This window comes from Nerophis lumbriciformis, linkage group LG06 (assembly GCF_033978685.3).
Source record: "Nerophis lumbriciformis linkage group LG06, RoL_Nlum_v2.1, whole genome shotgun sequence".
In the NCBI taxonomy this organism is placed as follows: Eukaryota; Metazoa; Chordata; class Actinopteri; order Syngnathiformes; family Syngnathidae; genus Nerophis; species Nerophis lumbriciformis.
This window is the reverse complement of record NC_084553.2, coordinates 22548849-22565802: the sequence shown is the minus strand read 5'-3', so window position 1 is coordinate 22565802 and position 16954 is coordinate 22548849. Positions and strand designations below refer to the sequence as shown.

Sequence of the window (16954 nt, the reverse complement as noted above, 5' to 3'; positions counted from 1 at the left end):
CTGTGTTAGTTGTGGCATCATCTAACACCACATCCTCTTCTACTTCTAGAGTTTGTGTTTGGTTATCAACATCATTTTGAGCTACAGTTTGATTTTCGATGCTCGCTAATTTTTCTGATACAGTGTCAGGTAGTTTGGTTTCATTGCTTTCGCAATCTGGGATTTCCAAGTCATACGCATTTGTTTGTGTCTCTTTTTCTGCAGTGTTCTTTTTGGTGAATTTTACCAGTCTGTGTTTTGACACCTTTCTTGATTGTGGATCATAGACCAAGTATGCTGGACTATTTTTACTATAGCCCACAAATACTCCTTTCTCACACCTTGGTTCAAGTTTCTTGTGACTGTGAGTGTATGCGTAACACTCCGAGCCAAACACCCACATTTTTGAAATGTTGGGCTTCTTTCCAGTTAGCATGAAATAAGGTGTGTTCTTTGTTCTGTCATTGTAACATCTGTTCCGAATGTGGGCGGCACTTTGAACAGCATAAGGCCATAATGTTTTTGGTAACTCTTTTTCTAGTAGCATACACCTTGCCATTTCAAACAGTGTTCGCCACTGTCTTTCAGCTGTACCGTTTTGATGAGGAGAATAAGGTGACCAGGTTTCATGTCTGATACCTTTCTCTCTCAAAAGTGTTTGAAAATCGTTTCCAGTGAACTCAGTTCCATTATCTGAGCGCATACATTTTACGTTGCCATATGGGGAAACGTCTGCAATGAACTTCTCTGTCGCAAGGGTAGTTTCACTCTTATTTTTCAAGAAGTAAGCAAATACTGCCCCTGAATAATCATCAGTAAATGAGACTGAATATTTATGCCCATGTAATCCAATGGGGTCAATGGGACCGGCCAGGTCAGTGTGCACCAGCTCTAGGGGTGCACTAGCTTTGACATCAGGTAATTTGTTCCTAGTGTTAGTGAATTTTCCTTGTGTACAAATGTCACATTCTATCTTTGTATCTCCTGTAACTGTCATGCCTGTCACAACATTTTGAAGCTTCAACACATCATTCACATTGCAGTGCCCCAAGATCTCGTGCCATGTTTTCACATCACAACATAGATTCACTTTGTCTTTTGACATAATGTCATGCACAGAGTCATCATACAGTTTTTGATGGTTTACCGTTTTGAGGTAGTACAGTCTCTCGTGTACTTCTATCTTGAAGGTGTTTCCTTCTTTCGTGATGAGCCGGTTTTGTCCTTCTCCGAAGATCACTTGAGCTCCATTAGTCGTGGCTGCTTTCACCGACATGAAGTCTTGTGGGTAGGTTGGGATGAACAAGGCGTTCTTCAGTGTGACGGGGACGCTTCTCCCCTCTGTGTTGCGTAGAAGAACCACTGCATCGCCTCTCTTCAGCGCCATGTTGTTCTTCCTTGTTCCATCGGCCAACTCCATGTAGTGTTTGTTTGGGTTAAAAGTCTCATCAAATCGTGTGAATTTGCTCTTCTCAGTGATTATGTGTGACGTCGCCCCACAGTCCACCATCAGTCCATTTTATTTGATGCCGTCTGGAAGCACCAAATGACTGGCTTGGAACACAAAGGAGGTGCCAATTTTCTTTGAATCTTCCTCTTTCTCCATAGTTTGTTTAGCAGAGTCAGGCTTGGTTTTTCTTCTGCACGTCGCGTCTGTATGTGTTGTGCTTCGGTGGTAGTTGCACCACTTTGGTGTTGTTTTGTGGGGACAATTTTTCGCGAAATGTCCACGATTCCCACATCCATAACAGGTCGCTGACGCTATGTCCACTTTCATTACGTTGTCTGATTTTGGTTTGTGTTCAAATTTCTCTGTCTCTTCGTAGCTCCGTAGTTTGCTCTTGAACTCCACAAAAGTCACTTCATCGTTGCTCTGTGTCATGTGAATGACGAATGGTTTGTATGGTTCCGGTAGGCCCCGCAGAACCATAGCAATGCTCAACTCATCGCTTATTACTTGCTTTGTATTTCTTAAAGAAGACACTATCTTTTCGGCTCTAATGATGTAGTCTGTAATAGTTTCTTCTGAGTCTTTCTTCAGGGAACACAATTCGTTGTACAGGGAAATAATTCTTGGCTTACCATCACTGGCATAATGGCGCCGTAAAATTTGTAGTGCTTTGCGACCATCGTCAGCAGCGTCTCTCATTACCAACGACAGACTTGTGTCGTCTAGGAACTGGATTAGCTCTGCAAAGCATTCTGCATTCTTCTCTGGGTCAACCTCACCAGAGGAAAGTATTGTGTCCTTTAAACGTTCAAGTCTCATGTGACCAAGAAATTTTACTTCCCAAAGTTCGTAGTTGTCCTCGTCTCCATCGAAGATCAGGCGCTGCCATCTTCCTCCCGTTGCATGTCTGGGCCCATAACCTGTTGGGTTTCCTCTTTCTTCATTCATCTTCAATGAATACTCCAGTTGTATATATATGAAAGATGATGGTTTATTTTAAGGATGGTTCAGTACAATGCTTCACAGCACCGGGAAACAAAACATCGGTAACTGTGGAAAATAGAAGACAACTCCATCGAACTTTTCTGTGTATATCTCACATTCTCTCGCGCGAAGTGAACCGGAAGAGATCACGTGACGATAGCGCGGATGAACCTGCACTACCGTATATAACCTATTGGAGGCGCATAACAACAACAGCAAGCCTTTCTTCTCATGATACACAGCAACAGCATTAATAACAATGAGATCACATTTACTCAACACTTTATCAAAAGAAAATATGTTGATATATCCCCCAAATTAGCTGAAAACATTGTTGCAGCAACGAATTCTAGGTAATCAGATGCTATTTTTAACGGCTAGATCGCTCCCTTTAAGCTTCAAAGTTGGACATTATGTTGAGTGTTAGGCAGTTTGGCTGAGAGGCTAACACACACGCCTGTCACCCAACTGATGTGTAGTCGAATCCTGGAAGTAACCTAAAAATGTAATCTTTAAGAACAATTGTTTACATCTTTGAGTCACATGAATAAATACATGTTATTGTAAAGTGCAGTAAAAGCCTGCAGAATGTAAAGAAAAAACACTCTAAATGAGCTAAAAATGTAATCCTGTCGCACACATATCTTTTTTTTAGGCAAAATGGAGTTTAAAGCCTGGCTGTTTAGTACGGTGGTTTGCATGATCGGCTTCTGAGCAGGAGGACCTGGTTCAATATTCCCAACTCCCTGAAAGCATGGACTGACTCTCGAGGGTTAATTTAGTGAGTTCATTCTGGGATGCATCCTTCCTTGGGCAATTTTGCAGCCATTCTCATAGTTTAATTCCAACTATTATAACATTAATTTCTAAATTCATACTACGTTGCAGTACAGTTTCTGTAGCTGTTGCTGAGAGTTTTCATGCTTTAAATATGTGTCATAAATAAATAAATAAATAAGTTAATGATGCAGAGTTATAAAATATTATTAGAAAATGTGTGATTGTAAAATCTCCTGAGCAAAATGTAAATGTATTGAGTTAATTGTGTTGCAAAGCGGAACGATTGTTGTGATGTTGCGACCCCACGGACAGTAAATAAGGCAGAACAAGCAAGAGGGGAGGGTGCTTGAGCACGTTGTCTTCAGCTCCTCAAAAGATTTAAGTGTATTATATGATTTATGCAAAACTTCAAGCAAGTGATTATTAGAACCTCTTTTCGTTACAAGCAGCCAACGAGGTATTGTATTTTTGTAATTTAATTTCATTCTGAGTATTGATGTGAAATCAAAGTCTGATGTATTGTACTGTATTTTGTAAGTTCTCACGGCGTGTTGGCGTGGATGGTGTGTACAGCAAGAAGGAGGAGTCAATAAACGCCCGTTTTACAAAAAATAACTTTCCTGTGTTGCCGTGTACCGAAAGGAGCTACAGTGAGAACTCGACTGCCTTCGCGGGTAGGAGAGACACGGGACCATACGCGCATGCGAGCAACGGAGATTAGCCTGGCTGTCAATCAAGTCGAGTTTCAGGGCGTGTCCAATGAGCCCCGCCAAAGCCGAGTGGTGGGAGAAGAGGCGTGCTTCTGGAATTCACAAGGACTCAGGTTTATCACTTTGCAAACGGTGCTTTGTATGAATGAATAGAATTATGTTCACTTGCTGACATTGTTGTACTGAATGTGTTTAACTGGAAATTATTAGTCAAACCGTAAGGCAAAATAGGAAGGCTTTAGGTTTCAACAGGAAGAGTGTGTAGTTTCAGTTTATTCCACCAGGTGTCTCAGGCATTTTATGAGTTAAACCAAGATTTGCATGTCTGTTACTTAAGACAGCTATAAGACAGGCATTTTGACCAAGATTGGTGAATTTCCTGTTAATTAAGCAAAGTGCATTTTAAATTAATTAAATAGGCCTACTAGTGATTAAAAAAAAGAAAAAAGGCCTGAATGTTAATAATTAAAAATAGACCCAAGTAACTTCTTTATTAATAACTGTTTGCACAAGCTTTTAGGAAGCATTTACAACATTAACAAGAAAGTAAACATTATTCACGTTTAAAAAGTAGTCTACATACTTAAAGAACTGTAGGTATTTCAAATTATTAGCCTACTACCAAGTTAAATTAACCCTTTGTTGTGTAAAAACATTGTCAATTGACAATCCTCATATTATCTCAATGTCTGACACAAACTCAAATATTACAGAACAGCACACAAACTCATTAGCTCAGTCTGAGGTTAATGCCCAAGTTGCAGAAGGAGAAGACACTGTGCGAAGAAGCGGAAGAACTCGAACCTTGACGGAAAAAGGTAAAGGACTTCAAGAAGAAAAATTGAAAGGCGTACATCGCAGATACAAACTTGCATATGAGAAATGGAAGTATAATGCAAAGGTAGCCAAAGAGTTGAGTGATGAAATCTCAGAGGAAGAATTAAACAAGTCGATGGATCATCTACAAGCCACATGTGCAGATGTGAAGGCAGTATATGAGGAATTCCGTCAAATGCAAGCTCCTGATGCAGATGTTCGACGTAAAGTGGATGCATGTGTATCGATGTCTGAATTCATGATTAAAAGAGCACAACAACTCATTGAAAGTGATGCTGCAGTGAATGAAGAACAGTGGCCAGATGTCTGCTCCATTCTAAATTCACCAAGTCCATCATTAAAGTCTCTATACCTTCGTTCGGAACACAACACTCACTTAAGTAACCTTTCAATCATGAGAGATGATGCTGTGGCCGAAGCAGCTGCAGCCAAAGAGGTTTTGTCAGTGCTAAAAGAGCAAGACAAGGAAGTCACTGAACTTCAAAGACTGGAGGCTGAAGAGAAGCTACGTGCTGCACAATTTGAGGCTGAATCTCTAGCCAGACAACAGGCAATGCAGAATCAGCTCCGAAAGCTTGAGCGCTTAGAGGAAGTCAAGAAGCTGAATGCAGCTAAGGCCCGAGTCAAGGTGTATGACGAACTAAGTGACAAGTCCGAAGTCATTAGTTTACTACATAACATCAAACAACCTGATAAGGCACAAACCCTCAATGCATCAAGTCCTCCATTCATTCCTCAACAAGCTCAAGAGCCAAGTCGTAATCCAAGTTATCCCAACGTTCAATCAGTCCCACAAGTTCCACCAAATTTGCAGGTGCAAAGTCCTGATTTAGCAACTGCTCTCGCTGAAGCCATGAGTGCCAATCGTCTCCCAACACCTGAACCTACAGTATTCACGGGAGATCCTATAAATTACAACGACTGGAAATTGTCATTTCAGATACTGATTGACAGAAAAGGTATTCCAAAAAAATGAAAAACTCTACTACTTGAGAAAGTATCTAAGTGGTGCTGCAAGGAAGGCTGTTGAAGGACTCTTCCTGATCGGCACAGAGGGAGCATATGACACTGCATGGAAGCTGCTAGAGAAGCGCTTTGGAGACCCTTACGTAATTGGGAAGTCCTTCAGAGATAAGCTGCATGCGTGGCCAAGAGTAAGCTCCAAAGATGGATGCGAACTGAGAGAACTTGCAGATTTTCTCCAGAGCTGTGAGGCTGCAATACCTCATATCAAGACATTAGAGATTCTCAATGACTGCACTGAAAGTCAGAAGATCTTGACAAAGCTCCCAGACTGGCTTGTGTCCAGATGGAACCGTAAAGCTATGAAAACCAGACAAGCGAAAGCGGAATATCCTTCTTTCAAAGAGTTGGTGAACTTCTTATCAAATGAAGCTGATCTGGCATGTGACCCCATATCCTCTGTACAAGCACTCAAGAGTATACAGAATGAGAAACCAAGACAGACAAGAACTGAAACCATAAAGGCAAAAACGTTGTCAACAAATACAACACAGAACACTGTCTCTTGTGTCTTCTGCAAGAAGTTTGGACACCAGCTGGAGAAGTGTAGAAAGTTTGCTGAAATGACAATCCCGGATCGCATCAAGTTTGTACAAGAAGAAAAACTTTGCTTTGGCTGTCTAAAGACTGGTCACCACTCTAGAAACTGTGAGGACAAAAGTAAGTGTGATACCTGTCGAAGAAGACATCCAACATGCTTGCATGATGACAACTTTCAGAAAGGTTCTTCATCAAAGAAAGTGGAGAGTGATTCAAATAAAGCACGAGGAACGGAGCAAATCCCTGCAACTGCAACAGCAACTACCAATAGACTTGCCCAAGGCAATCAAGGCTCACATACATCCTCAATAGTACCAGTCTGGGTCTCTTCCTCAAAACAGCCTGAGCATGAGATCTTAACATATGCGTTGCTGGATACGCAGAGTGACACAACATTCATCCTGGACCAAGTTGCTCAAGAGCTCAACACAAAGAAGGAGAATGTCTGTCTACGGCTTTCCACAATGTCATCAGTCTCTACAGTCATACCCTGTCAAAAATTGTCTAACCTCCAAGTGAGAGGATATGACTTAGAAAAAATGATCTCATTACCACCTCTCTTCTCACGTGAGTTCATTCCTGCTGAGAGGTCTCACATTCCCACTACAGAGACAGCCCAAAAATGGCCTCATCTTGAACCATTGGTCCACAAGATTCCTCCACAATTGGAGTGCCAAGTCGGCCTACTAATAGGCTATAACTGCCATCAAGCTCTTCTTCCCAGAGAAATTCTATGCGGAGAAGAAGGCCATCCATATGGTCAGCGAACCGACCTTGGATGGAGCATTGTTGGCTGTTCCAAGCTAGCAACTGAGTTTGAAGACGCAATTGGTGAGAGCCATAGGGTCATTGTACGACAAGTGACTCCTGCCGCACAACCTCTAAGTCAACTTAAAGATGAAGAGCACTTTGTCTTCATAAATCAGGTCAAAGAGCCAAGTCCTTCAGAAATCATTAAGATGCTCGAAATGGATTTTACAGACCACTCAACAGACAACAATCCAGTCTCTCAAGAAGATCTTCTCTTCATGTCACGAGTGAAAGAGGGGATAAGACAGAAAAAAGATGGACACTATGAGCTACCACTACAGTTCAAGAAAGACAACCCAGCAGACCTTGCGTCTAAAGAAGCCAGTGCAGCCCAATTGAAGGACTCATGTTGGTTAAAGGGACCATACTTCCTTCGGCAACCAAATCTGTCAGTCAAACAAGTAATAGTAAAAGTGGATGACACTGACCCAGAACTGCGGAAAGCTCATGTTCATACCGTCAAAGCCGAAAACACAAACCCATTGATCAGCCGTTATAGCAAGTTCTCAGCTTGGTCCAGAGCTGTGAAAGCTGTCGCCAGACTGAAGAAATGCGTCAGGAGACGAAGTGGAGGTCAAGTATGGACAGACCAAACTACAAACCTTAAAGAAAGACGTAAAGCAGAGTTCTTCTTCGTCAAGCTCACACAAGAGGAAGCCTTTGCTGATGACATAAAGAAAATCAAATGCAATGGAGCTGAAAAACTCGGCAAACGCAACAAGCTCTACCGGCTCAACACTTACCTTGATGCAAACAATATACTCAGGGTGGGAGGACGGTTGTCGCAGTCAGCCCTTCATCATGACGTGAAGCACCCTGCAATATTGCCAAGGAAATCACACGTGTCAGACCTGATTGTGAAATATCACCATGAGCGTATAGACCACCAAGGAAGAGGGATGACAATGAATGAGATACGCGCAAATGGAATATGGATTCTTGGATGCGGAAGTATTGTCTCCTCACACATTTATAAGTGCGTCCCATGCAGAAGGTACAGGAGAACCACAGAAGTCCAACAAATGGCAGATCTCCCAAAAGAAAGAACTCTGACAAGTCCTCCATTTACCTACTGCGGACTTGATTGTTTTGGTCCATTCCTTGTAAAGGAAGGAAGAAAAGAACTTAAAAGATATGGGTTGATCTTCACCTGCTTATGCTCTAGAGCAGTGCATATAGAGACCCTAGACGACATGACCACCGATACGTTCATAAACGCTCTCAGAACATTCATCGGCATCAGAGGCCCCGTGCGACAAATGAGGTGTGATCAGGGAACAAATTTTATGGGCGCTAGAAGAGAATTTGCAGCGCTACTCAAGGGCATGGATCAAGAGCGCCAAAGAGCAGTTGGTTGTGAGTTCATTGTGAACATCCCATCAGCAAGTCATATGGGTGGAGTCTGGGAGCGTCAAATTCGGACGATTAGAAGCATCCTGACGACCATGCTTGACAAGTGGACAAACAGACTCGACACCACAAGCTTGAAGACACTCATGTATGAAACAATGGCCATTATCAACAGCCGACCTTTGAGTGTTGAGCATCTTCACGATCCAACAGCTCCAGAGCCTCTTACACCAAACCATATTCTCACCATGAAATCTGCAGTAATACTGCCACCTCCAGGCCAGTTCTGTAAAGACGATTTGTATCTGCACAAGAGATGGAAAAAGGTGCAGTTCTTGGTGAATGAATTCTGGCAAAGATGGAAGCGAGAATATCTGCTGAACCAACAACAGCGGCAAAAATGGCACAGCCCATCAAGGAACTCACAAGTGAATGACATTGTGATTTTAAAGGACGAATGTACCCCAAGAAATGAATGGAAGCTCGCAAGAGTAGTCGAAGCTCAGCCTGGAAGAGACGGCATGGTGCGCAAGCTGAAACTAGTGCTCAGTGAGACTTCTGTTGACAAGGGCAAACCTCATACGCGACTGATTAATCTAGAAAGACCTATTCATAAAATAGTCACATTAGTAGAAGCCAATTAAGACGCACACACATACAGATGATTGAAACTGGTTTTGATAAAAATGGAAAATCCCACATTTCAGGTCAATGAGTGATTTGGTGGGAGTGTAGCTGTTGCTGAGAGTTTTCATGCTTTAAATATATGTCATAAATAAATAAATATTAATAAATAAGTTAATGATGCAGAGTTATAAAATATTATTAGAAAATGTGTGATTGTAAAATCTCCTGAGCAAAATGTAAATGTATTGAGTTAATTGTGTTGCAAAGCGGAACGATTGTTGTGATGTTGCGACCCCACGGACAGTAAATAAGGCAGAACAAGCAAGAGGGGAGGGTGCTTGAGCACGTTGTCTTCAGCTCCTCAAAAGATTTAAGTGTATTATATGATTTATGCAAAACTTCAAGCAAGTGATTATTAGAACCTCTTTTCGTTACAAGCAGCCAACGAGGTATTGTATTTTTGTAATTTAATTTCATTCTGAGTATTGATGTGAAATCAAAGTCTGATGTATTGTACTGTATTTTGTAAGTTCTCACTGCGTGTTGGCGTGGATGGTGTGTACAGCAAGAAGGAGGAGTCAATAAACGCCCGTTTTACAAAAAAGAACTTTCCTGTGTTGCCGTGTACCGAAAGGAGCTACAGTTTCCTATCTTCAACATTCAAATGTTTCCTACAATCACAGTACATTCACATTCAAAACATTTCACAGTTAAACCGTTTCCACCTTTCCTCATACATTCCACTTGCATTTAAACGAGCATTCTTCAATATTCAAACCATTCCTACTGTTCATTCAAACATATTCTGACAATCATTTTAAATTTCTTCTGCATTTCAGTTCAGCTAAAGCATTTGGGGCATTTACACACAATTTCTACAGAAATTGTATTTGATTAATATTGCAGGCATGTTTTTGTACTAAAACAAATTCATGATAAATTAATGTTCAATAACTTTTTTTCGTGAAATATAATTTTATCAACATAAACATGCACCTGGGGATAGGTTGATTGGCAACACTAAATTGGCCCTAGTGTGTGAATTATTGTCTGTCTATCTGTGTTGGCCCTGTGATGAGGTGGCGACTTGTCCAGGGTGTACCCCGCCTTCCACCCGAATGCAGCTGAGATAGGCTCCAGCACCTCCCACGACCCCAAAAAAGGACAAGCGGTAGATAACGGATGGATTAACGCATACATTTATAAACCTTCCTTACACCATACTTGCCAACCTTGAGACCTCCAATTTCGGGAGGTGGGGGTTGGGGGGTGGGGGCGTGGTTAAGAGGGGAGGAGTATATTTACAGCTAGAATTCACCAAGTCAAGTATTTCTATTTCATATATATATATATATAAATATATATATATATATATCCCCGCGACCCCGAAGGGAATAAGCGGTAGAAAATGGATGGATGGATGGATGGATATATATATATATAAGAAATAATTGACTTTCAGTGAATTATTTCACCTGAAATAATTCAGGTGAAATATTTATATTTATATATATATATATATATATATATATATATATATATATAAATAAAAGAAATACTTGAATTTCAGTGTTCATTTATTTACACATATACACACACATAACACTCATCTACTCATTGTTGAGTTAAGGGTTGAATTGTCCATCCTTGTTCTATTCTCTGTCACTATCTTTCTAACCATGCTGAACACCCTCTCTGATGATGCATTGCTGTGTGGCACGCACAAAAGTGCTTTCATCAAATGCACTAGATGGCAGTATTGTCCTGTTTAAGAGTGTCACAACATTGCTGTTTACGGCAGACGGACTGCTTTACTGTAGACGTTCTTTATATTGTGGGAAAGCGGACTCAGGTCCGCATGGAGCTGGAGGGGGCGTGGCCTCCAGCTCCGCCTGAATTTCAGGAGATTTTCGGGAGAAAATTTGTCCCGGGAGGTTTTCGGGAGAGGCGCTGAATTTCGGGAGTCTCCCGGAAAATCCGGGAGGGTTGGCAAGTATGCCTTACCCAATTCCGACCAGGATTTGAACCCATGCTACTTTCTTTCAAGAAAAGCGCTATTCCTGCCACAGGAGTCATTATATCCTTAGCAATGACGGAGCAGAAAGCAGCTAGGAATACGTTTGCTGTAAAATGTTTTAAGAAGCAAACATTAAGTCCAACTCTTATCATTTTTAAGTTATTAACGTTTAAAGGGGAACTGCATTATTTTGGAGGGTATTTTGCCTATCGCTCAAAATCCTTATGAGCGACAAGAACACATGTCTTTTTTTAGATCCTAAAGATGATTAAAAAAAAAAAAGGCTTGCAAGATGCGGGTAATGAGAATTACTATTGTAGCCTTCAAAGCCATCTAAAACAACTTTAAACCCCTCGATCAACGTTTGGTATACGCACTGCAAGTATATAGATAAGGCAGTCACAGAAACATTCATAATAATATGTATTATATTCAATATTTACCCTATTTTGGACATTTTTTGCACTACCGTAACTTTTTTTCTCAGGGCATTTATTCCCATTTCCATAGCAGCGCACTTCCGACTTCCAGACAAAAAATGTGTGTTCCTACTTCCGGAAACAAATGCGAGTGTGTTCTAATCATGGCAGACTTGGTACCAGACAACAAAGATTTCTATTTTTGGACAAATGAGGATTCACAACCATATATTTTTGAAGCTGAATATACGGAGGATGAACTGCTAGCACTAACAGAGGGTGAAACGTTGTAGCAGACGGAAGTCGAGAGAGTGAGGTCGGCATTACTTGCGGGTATAAATGTCGAACTTGGAGCCAAGCTATGCGAATATAAATTGCATGCTTACCCAAAGTCAACTTGAAAATCATTTAAAAACCGTAACTGCACAAACATTTTTTAAGTTCGGATGGATTTGGACAAGGTGTCTGTGGGATGTGGGGGGCAACAACACCATACTGGCCCCTCGAGTTCAGTTCAAAACTTGCAAGGCAAACATTTTTGGAGCAAATTCCTAAACACACTGGAGTGCTCTTGTTGTACATGCAACCCATAGAAAATATGGAATCACTAGACTTGGAGGATGTTCATTCAGTTATTTAAATCTGTAGGGGGAAAAAAGCAGATAACACAAATAACAAAAAAACGAGTCATTGGTAATTTTCTGGCTTAAAAACATTAAAAGAGATCAAGAAAATAAATTATGTTAAATGATTCACTTTTAGATCAAGCAGAATGAAAAAAATATGGAATCACTAAATTCTGAGAAAAAGTTCTGGAATCATGAAAAACAAACAAAAAAGACTAGCTTTAATAAATGGGTTATACTTGCATAGTGCTTTTTTACCTTCAAGGTACTCAAAGTGCTTTGACACTATTTCCATGTTCACCAGTTTACACACACAGTCACACGCTGACGGCGGGAGATGCAATGCAAAACCCAAACCACGAACCATCAGGAGCAAGGCTGAAGAGTTTTGCTCAAGGACACGACGGACGTGACTAGAATTGACGGAAGCCCGAGATCGAACCTCAGGTTGCTGGCTCTACCAACCAGGCCACACCGTACCAATAACGGCTTGCAGTCTCTGAGAGATGGACTTAACAAGTGACAAGCAGTCATCTTCATCAATCTTGATTGCTTTGCAGATTGGACTTTGTCATGGACAATTTTCTTCTATTTCCACCACAGATTTTAAATAGAATTCCGATCCGGACTATTTGCAGGCCGTGACATTGACCTTATGTATCTTTGTCCAAGGAAAGGAAAGTTTTTACAGTTTTTGCTCTATTGCATCTTGAAAAAATATGACGTCATCCCTAATAATCCTTTCCATTCATGGAACAAGAAGAGTGTCCAAAATGTCTATGTAAACTTGTGCATTTACTGAAGATTTAATGACAGCCATGCCATTACCTAACATGCAACCTCATAACATCAATGACTGAGTGAATTTGCATGTTTTCTTCAGGCAGTCGTCTTCATAAATCTCATTAGAACGGCACTAAACAAAAGTTCTATGATCATCACCTTGCCGATGTTGATTTGCGATTCATCACTGAATATGACTTTCATCCTGTCATCCATAGTCCACAATTGCTTTTCCTTAGCACATCCTAAACTTGTTTTTTTCTGTTCAGACGTTGGCATTTAAATCCCATTTCCTTTAGGCACTTTCTCACTGCTCGGTTACAGTCGGTGACATATTGCTTTATAAGTTTTCTGGCTTGACACGTTATTGTCCTTGGTCTACCACTATGCTTGCCTTTTACGACTTTCCATGTTGTTTGTACTTGATCCAGACTTTAGACACAGCTGGCTGTGAACAATCATATTTTGCAACATTGCGTGATGATTTACCTTCTTGAAGAAGTTTGATGAACCTCCTTTGTTTCAGTTGATATTGCTCATGTTGAAGCCATGATTCATGTCATTCCACCTGGTGCAACAGCTCTCCAATGTGTGAACACTCACTCCGATCTAACTGCAGACTAATGAACAGATTTAATCCGGTGCAGTTGTTAGCTTTGGAAATAAAAATTTACACGGTGAGTCCTTAATAATTTTCTCAGAATTTAATGATTCCATACCTTTTTCACTCTCTGCTTGATCTAAAAATGAAACTGTTATTGACTATCCATCCATCCATTTTCTACCGCTTATTCCCTTTGGGGTCGCGGGGGGCGCTGGAGCCTATCTCAGCTACAATCGGGCGGAAGGCGGCGTACACCCTGGACAAGTCGCCACCTCATCGCAGGGCCAACACAGATAGACAGACAACATTCACACTCACATTCACGCACTAGGGCCAATTTAGTGTTGCCAATCAACCTATCCCCAGGTGCATGTCTTTGGAAGTGGGAGGAAGCCGGAGTGTACCCGGAGGGAACCCACGCAGTCACGGGGAGGACATGCAAACTCCACACAGAAAGATCCCGAGCCCGGGATTGAACCCAAGACTACTCAGGACCTTCGTATTACCACAACATATTTTCTTGATTTTAGTTAGTGTTTCTTAAAGCCAGAAAGTTGCAATTTGAAATGGCTATAGTTTTTAGTCATGTCTGTTCTCTGCTTTTTTTTGGACAAAATTAAACAACTGAATGAATATGCTCCAAGTTTGGTGATTACATTATTTTTGCCAATCGTTGTATAGAGGAACTTGGACCACTGTAAACCATATGTGCCAACCTTGAGACCTCAGAATTAGAGGGGGGGGTATATATATATATATATATATATATATATATATATATATATATATATATATATATATATATATGGCTGCAATTCACTGAAATTCAAGTATTTCTTACATATATATATGTATATGAATTACAGCTATATATAATATATATATATATATATATATATATATATATATATATATATAGCTGTAATTCACTGAAATTCAAGTATTTCTTTTATTATATGTATATATATATATATATATATATATATATATATATATATATATATAAATAAAAGAAGGAGGATAGGGATGATGTTCGTAAAGAAATTATCGATGTCGATGCCATTAGCGAAACCTCTTATCGAATCTCTTATCAAATCCAGATAGGTTGTGTGTGCACTGAGTTCCAAAAGCCGTAGATGTTACGTGACTGGGCTGGCACGCTGTTTGTATGGAGGAAAAGCGGCCTTGCCTGAGGACAGCATGCGGCCGTTAAAGGGTGAAGGTTTCAGGTGAGAGAGGACGCTAAAGGCATGCCCCCAATATTGTTGTCCGGGTGGAAATCGGGAGAAACCTGTGAGAATGGTTTCCCCAGGAGATTTTTGGTAGGGGCACTGAAATTTGGGAGTCTCCTGAGAAAACCAGGAGGGTTGGCAAGTATGTTGTAAACACATTGGAAGATCCTTATATTGACATTTTAACCTTGCTAGCAAACATAGAACACTGGAGTACAACCTTGTGATTTACATAACTTAGACAAAATAAATAGACCCAAAAAAAATGTATGTCTACTGTAGAGGACATTGGTTCTCTGGAAAAAATACAAAATAAGAATAATAATGAAGGGAATTAAGGCCCCCAAAACTGTTTTGTTGACTATCCTTGCCCTAAATATTAGTTTGAAGTCAACCAAACATAAATTCTCACCACCCTAGTCGATATATTTTTTGGCATCTTGGAATTGCTATGATATGCTGTAGCGTCGAAATTAATTTTTTGCAGTTAGGATTTGCACCGCATTCAAATGCAGTTTCTGAGTGAAATGCAATCAATAATTGTGATTTCACAAAACATCAAGTTGTAAGAAAGTAGCAGCTGGAGAGGATTTTATTCTGAGGTAAATAGGTCAACATTCTTCTAATCTTAACTACCGGTATCCGTGCATATCTCAAGCATTGAAAGTGGTCGAAATGAGAACAAGTCATGTTCATACAGTGAATGTCAGCGCACACAACTGACGCAGTTATCAGTCTCATGTCCACTCTTTCGCTAGACTTGAAAGCCTCACGGAGGACTACGGGATACTAATCTCATTATACTTCAGTACAACTAGCGCTGTCACATGAGAAAGTTTGCCCCCTAAGCTTCAGTTGTAACTAAAGCTGCCCGTGAGGGTGGGTTGGTGCTTTGGTTCTATGTGCAAACCTGGTATTCACATGACTGCTGCCTCCGGGTGTACTGATCTGTAAGCCTACAGAGGCTGGGCCAGCACATGGCCTAGTGGAACTGCAATAACACCCTCCACCTCTCATCTTTGCGAGACCTTGGCCTCTCAGGAATTAGTGAGCAGACCGACATGTGATTCTACTCTGACATTTTTCTCACAGGCTCCAAGCCCTGCTGTGATCCACAACTCCCCCCTTCCTCTCAGCCACAATGGGTTCATTTCACCCCGAGATCAGGAGTGCAAAACACAGCATCTTACCAACAACAGTGACCATCCACACCAGGGTGTATGTGAAACTGGAAATCCAGATAGCAGACATGATGAAGGTGATGGCGAACCATTGCTTCCACCACCGTCTTCGGCAGTTGGGGACGGTCAGGAAAAGCAGGGTGATGATGGGTAAAGACAACACCCACAGGATCCTTTTGAAGTCGCTCTCCGGCACAGCAAACACACTTTTGTGTTCTGCAAGTAGATTGGACAAAAGAAACTCTAGGGCTTGAAGTGTAAACACACTGCATTGTGGGTCTTGCTGGACCCTGAATCGCTTATTTATAGGGATATCTGATAATGGCTTTTTGCCGATATTCCGATATTGTCCAACTCTTTAATTACCGATACCGATATCAACCGATATATGCAGTCGTGGAATTAACACATTATTATGCCTAATTTGGACAACCAGGTATGGTGAAGATAAGGTACTTTTTAAAAAAAATTATAAAATAAGATAAATAAATAAAAAACATTTTCTTGAATAAAAAAAGAAAGTAAAACAATATAAAAACAGTTACATAGAAACTAGTAATTAATGAAAATGAGTCAAATTAACTGTTAAAGGTTAGTACTATTAGTGGACCAGCAGCACGCACAATCATGTGTGCTTACGGACTGTATCCCTTGCAGACTGTATTGATATATAATGTAGGAACCAGAATATTAATAACAGAAAGAAATAACCCTTTTGTGTGAATGAGTGTAAATGGGGGAGGAAGGTTTTTTTGGTTGGTGCACTAATTGTAAGTGTATCTTGTGTTTTTTATGTTGATTTAATCAAAAAATAAACATACCGATAATTTCCGATATTACATTTTAACGCATTTATCAGCCGATATTATCGGACATCTCTACTTATTCACAATGCCCAATGCAAGATTATGTGGCTAAGTTTTGTTTTTGTTTTTTAACAAGTTCAAAACATGGTGTAAATATGAGGCGTCATTAAAGAGTAACTGCACTTTTTTGGCGAAT

General features: G+C 40.6%; 1 protein-coding gene across 1 annotated transcript in view; it reads right to left on the bottom strand.

Moving 5' to 3' along the window:
* The window catches only part of slc24a5 (solute carrier family 24 member 5), a 69819-nt gene that overhangs the window by 5389 nt on the left and 47476 nt on the right, over nt 1–16954 (bottom strand). The window contains exon 7 of the mRNA XM_061963900.1: nt 15962–16168. Within this exon, the coding sequence (XP_061819884.1) occupies nt 15962–16168 (207 nt within the window). The remainder of the gene's footprint in view (nt 1–15961; nt 16169–16954) is intronic.